This window comes from Lactuca serriola, chromosome 8 (assembly GCF_051521515.1).
Source record: "Lactuca serriola cultivar US96UC23 chromosome 8, Lser_US96UC23_V15, whole genome shotgun sequence".
NCBI lineage: Eukaryota > Viridiplantae > Streptophyta > Magnoliopsida > Asterales > Asteraceae > Lactuca > Lactuca serriola.
This window is the reverse complement of record NC_136415.1, coordinates 286,444,137-286,450,162: the sequence shown is the minus strand read 5'-3', so window position 1 is coordinate 286,450,162 and position 6,026 is coordinate 286,444,137. Positions and strand designations below refer to the sequence as shown.

The 6,026-nt window shown below is 37.8% G+C and overlaps 1 protein-coding gene across 1 annotated transcript; it reads right to left on the bottom strand.

Moving 5' to 3' along the window:
* Nucleotides 1-675: 675 nt before the first annotated feature.
* Nucleotides 676-1,287, bottom strand: LOC145068157 (uncharacterized). The gene has a single exon (XM_079015134.1). The coding sequence runs from the start codon at nt 1,285-1,287 to the stop codon at nt 676-678; it is 612 nt and encodes a 203-aa protein (XP_078871260.1).
* Between the last annotated feature and the right edge of the window lie 4,739 nt (nt 1,288-6,026).

Here is a 6,026-nt window from a genome sequence, read left to right as displayed (position 1 = left end):
AAGAAGGCATGGAGCAAAACCAACCTTAAAGACCCTATTTTTATGACTCAAGACCCTTCCTAAGGTTGACGACTTAATGCGCCAAGAACAAGCCATGCTCAAGAATCATCATTTTGGGACCAAAAAGTGTCTTAAAAGAACAAAAATATAGATCTACAAGATGGAGTGGTAAAGTTGCAACCTTTATACGTTCTGGGGTTGCAATCAAGGTAGAAATCATAGATCCAAGGTGCTTCCTAACATCGAGCTCTTCATACTTCAATCTTCACCATTAAGAACTGCTCTGAACACTCCAATAGGCTCCAAAAAGGCACTCTTTCACTTAGGGTTAGCTTCGGGGATATGCTCACAGAGGTTGGTTGAAGGAGAAAGGGAACATGAGGTCATAATGACGTTTATATAGGGCCAAATCCCTAAAAATTAGGGTTTGCATGATCTCCACGTACGCCCTGCATATGAGATGTATGGCCAGCGTACTAAGATGCACGTTATTATGCTTAGCGTACTCACATACACTCAGCGTACTCTGCAAAGTCCGAATTTACCAAAGTGAGACAATGGACCCCTTTTGCACTCTTTCTTTTACTTAGGTACCAAAATGCAATATAATTCAATTATAGGGTCAGAATTAGAAGTTCCTCATCATTGAGATGTTACAATTATCCCCCACTTGATCTAGACTTCGTCCTTGAAGTCAGCTATGGCGAATAACCCAGGATAATGCTCCCACATCTCAGCCTCCGGCTCCCGGGTCCACTCGAAGCCTCTCCGATGCTGCCACTGAACCTTTACCAAAGGTATCTCCTTGTTATGTAGGACCTTCATATTTCTTTCCAAAATAGCCACCGGTCTCTCGATATAATTCAGGCATTCATCAACCTCAATATCATCCAAGGGAACCATTGTCTCGTTGTCCAACACACACTTCCGCAACTGAGAGAGATGGAAAGTGTTGTGGATCTCGTTGGGCTCACTCAGCAAATCCAACCGGTAAGCCACCCTGCCTACCCTGGAGATCACACGGAAAGTTCCAATATACCCTTGACCCAATTTCCTCTTCTTCCTAAAGCGTATCACACCCTTCCATGGCGAGACCTTCAAGAGCACCATATCGCCGACCTGAAACTCTAATTCTGATCCACGTCGGTCGGCATAGCTCTTCTGCTGACTCTGAATGGTCTGTAGCCTCTGCCTGATCTGGTGAATAAACTCCATGGTCTGAAGGACTACTTTGGTCCTTCCCATGACTCTATGACCAACCTCTCCCCAACATTCGGGGTACGACATCTCCGAATATACAATAGCTCAGAAGGTGGGTCATCAATGCTAGAGTGATTACTGTTGTTACAGGAGAACTTTGCAAGAGATAGGTAGGAATCCTAAATCCCACTGAAATCATTGACACAGGCCCGTAACATATCCTCAAGGGTCTTGATGGCCTGCTCACTCTGACCGTCCGTCTGTGGGTGATAAGACGTGCTGAAATGTAATCTCATGCCTAATTCCTTGTGCAACTTCTACCAGAATCGGGATGTAAACTGAACATCTCGGACTGAAAAAATGGAGACCAGAAACCCATGACGAGCAACAATCTCCCGGACATACACATCGGCCAAATTTCCAGCCGAAGAGCTCTCCCGGATGGCCAAAAAGTGGGAACTCTTGGTCAACCGATCCACGATGACCTATATAGCATCAAAACCCTTGGCTGTCTTTGGCAACTTGGTGATAAAATACATAGTGATTTGCTCCCACTTCAACATGGGAACCTCCAAATGCCACAACTTTCCATGCGGCCTCTGATGCTCGGCACAACCATCCTACAGGTGAAGCACCTCTCGACGTACTAAGTTATCTCCCTCTTCATACACACCCACCAGTAACTCAATCTCAGATCCCGATACATCTTAGTGGCTCCCAGGTGTATAGAAAAGTGAGATATGAGCCTCCTCCAGCACTATCTGTCTGATCCCACCGGAAACTTGAACCCAAACCTGACTGCATCGGGTCAAAAACCCCCAACTATTGGTGACAAACCTATCGATCTTTTTCCCGATTCTCTCCTGTTTCTAGTTCTCATTCTGAACTCACTCTGCCTGATCCTCCCTGATCAAACCCAAAAGCGGAGAATCAACGAATATCCTCATACACATCACCCCGACTGAAGACCCAACTGTTGGATTAGTGTCTAAGTCCATAACTATAATTGGTATGTACTTGAACCGACTTGGCATTGTCCATTTGGGTTGCATGACATCATCCATTTGGATAGACTAAAATGAGAGAAATAACAATTAAGGTTTATTAATATATTATAAGTTCTAATATATTATAAGTTCTAATATATTAATAATATTATTTAATTAGTATTGATCAAGAATTAATTTGGAATTCATTAAGTGATCAAAAGGAGACTAACTAAATATATGGGTTGATTGTGTAAATCATCCATACTTCTATAGTGGGCTAATACTCCATGGTTTATCAAGTTGGGCTAAAACCCATAGGATACTCCATGGATGCTCCATGGTGTTTTTGAACCCATGGATCCAAGAAATGAAAAGCCATGACAATTAGGGTTTACATGGTGTAACCCTAATTGTGACACACTATATAAGCATCATATTCTTCCCAAAATCGATCACCAAGTAAGTAGGGTGAGGGCTAGCCGATTTCATGAAGTGGTTAATTTCTCTCTAAGTTATTCCAAGTGCATTTGATGTTATGTGAACCATTTGAGGTGTCACACTTGAGGCACTAGGCTATTAAGCTCCATGAAATATAGCTACATCAAAAGGTATGTCTTCTAACTTGCTTTATTACATATGAATCAATGTTTTTTGTATGCTAGTTAGGATAATACCTTGGAATGTTCATATTTTCATGTATAATATAGAAAGCATAGATCCAAGGTATTTAGGGTTGCATGTACACTTAGGAGTGTTAGAATGCTTAAAACCCAACAGTGGTATTAGTGCCTAGGCTTGTTTTCAATTATACTTGATGCAAATTGCTGAAAAAAGCTGAACAAATCGATTTTCTGGATTTCTGGGTACTGGACTCGCCGATTCCACTGATGGACTCGTCGAGTCCATGAATAAAACCATCCAACTCGTCGATTTGGTTCATGCACTCGACGAGTTGGACCCCTAGATAGCATATATTCGAGGTTTTTGGTTGGAATTGGACTAGGAACATTATCCTAAGTTGTTTTTGAACTTGTAAACCAGTTTTTGATGAGGTAATGTTCATGCTAATCCAATTTCAAAGATACTTGTCAATAGATTCATGTTTTGTATTAGTTTAATGGTTATGCTAATTACATGAAAAAGTTTGATATAAATTATCTTCTTCTTGTGAGTTTGCTTAGATTAATAGAAAAGTTATGTGATAATATGTTTTCAATCCAAATTGATCTAAAAGTTGTCACACAAAGTGTTTTTGTAACTTGTCCTCAAATTATTTGAAATGTCACATTGATGATTTTTAAAACTCTTAAGATTACCATAAGTTATGAAAAAATGAAGAGTCTCATTTTTTAAAAGCTTTAAAGTCTTCCATAACTTGTCCTCAAGTTATGGAACTTGAAGAGTTTTTTCATTTAAACTACTTGAAACTCATAAGTGATGGAATTCAAAAGTTTTTGAATAGTTCAAAACTTGCCCTCAAGTTTTGGAATTTGTAAAGTTTCCCTTCATGAATACTTTAATTCCAAGTTAATCCCTTTGAATTTTAAAAGTTAAAATTTAACCCTTATACTTTATAATATTATAAGTTAATAATATAATATATATATATATATATATATATATATATATATATATATATATATATAAGAACAAAGTCGGTCTTACCGTTAGTAGGCCTCATTCACGAAGTCAGTCTATAAGGGGGGTATAAGGTTACTGCCTATAAAATGGCAGTTTAATGGGTGTCCACTCTCACCCACCGCTTCCTTGACTGGTGGAGGGTCGTTAGCCGAATGGGTAGGACAAGGACTAGAATTCTCCCTTCATTAAAAGTATTAATGATAAATACTAAGTAACTAAACACTTATGAATTCCCAATCTTAGTTACTTAGAAAAATGTGAATTTGGTGCTAACCCATGAAATTACACTTTGCACTTTGCTTAAGTCGTTAGTGGAGCGCGTGTAGGTAACCGACACACTAACCTGGATTTAACAAGGTAGGCAAAGGGTAAATTAATGTTTCTCATAGTATCAGTAGAGCGCGTGTGGTTAATCGGCACATCGATTGAGGGGTAAATATTAAGGGTACCAAGTATATTTTCATGGTTATTAACACCTTGTTTTGTGATCATCGGCATCCCAGTCACAAAATTTGAGAGGGCACAATCGAGATTGAAACATGCCATTGAAAAGTTTAATGAATCTCAAAAAATCTAGGAGTTTCAAATCAAGGTAAAACCTAATAAATTATTTCGTTTTTCATGGTGGAAATTGGTGAATCGTCATTCACTTACCTTCAAATATTTTATAGCTTGGATTACCCCATCCCTCTTCCAAGTTATAAAAGCATTGTGTTAGATCCTAGCCTTAACATTTCATATTGGGTGTTATATTAAGGACTTAAATCAACTTACTTGAATATATCCCATATCAGATGTCTGGTTTAGACATCTATGATCATCCCAAATCTCTTGGAACAAGCTTTCCTAATGAAGATGATGTCCCATGGTTGGTTCATGGAAATCATATTTCTTTTCGTTCACCTCCTCCAATTATTCTCCCTTGCCTACAAGTTCTTGAAAAGTTTAACTTCACTCAAGCCCTATTGGCAAGCAAAGTCTATGTGTGCTCATATCTTGGAGATAAAGTCACATATTGACAAGCCGGGAGAGTTAGGTGTCAAAGTCTTGAGGAAGTTGGATGTTCAATCACTTTCTAAGTCACATAGTGAGTTCCTTTAGGACTACTATGAAACAGACTATGACATGACCCTTAATGATCTTATCTATTTGCTTGGTGTTGCTGAATCAAAAATGATTTGAGGACTAGTAAAGCAAATTTGATTAGAAAATCAACTTCCCAAACCTTCAATGGACATTGACAATGGTAACATTGGATACCCAATAAAAGCTTTGTCTTCCCAATGGAAAGGGATCGGCCACAGTCAACTCGGTTGCCCAAATGGTAAAGATAAAGGCTAAGTCTGAGATAGTCCCATGTACCACTACCAAAGAGTCCATATGTTTCTATTGCCAAAGGAAGGGGCATTGGTTGTGAAGCTGCCAAATTTACCTAAAAGATCATAAGAATGGTAAAGTCAAAACTTTGACTCTAATTCAGGTAAAATCTACTGTCTAACTCTATTAAGTTCCTATTTGGAGATTCTTATTACATAATGGTTGGTCACATGTTGATCTTTTAAGAATCAAAGAAAATAGAGGAAGCTTAAAGGAAGTATATGCCGATTCTGATCACGAAGATGGATTTCGATCGCATGGTTCGGTGATCAGAATTTTATGTTGTTGCTTAGGAGTTATGATATATTTCTTAGGAATAATTAACAACAAGTTTTTCATTTGCACATGTACTGTAAGGATAAGTTTTTCCACAAAGTTTTTTAAAAAAAAAAGGAAAAAAAGGGTTTTTAATTTTATTTATTTTAAAATATCTTTACAATGGCATTTGTGGAAAAATTGTTGTTTATACGATTCCATTAATAGCATGAGTGGAAATATGAATTTGATTCTTTCATTTGTGGTAGTTTCTAAATTTACCAAACAAGCAAAGATTCTCATCACCCAAGTTTCAATTGGATCAAAACTTGGAATCATACAAGTTGTATAGTATGATGAATAAGAATTTTCATCTTTGGAAAATTAAGACTAATTCCTTGTTCACATGTATATGTGAGTCAAGTGAAGGACTAAGGGATCGAGTACACATTCTTGTGCACCGGTCAACTCCACCACAAAGATCGTTAGGACTATTCGTCATAATTTACTGAAATTTAGTAAATATGGTTATACTTGCCAATTTAAGTATAATTCAGAAACATT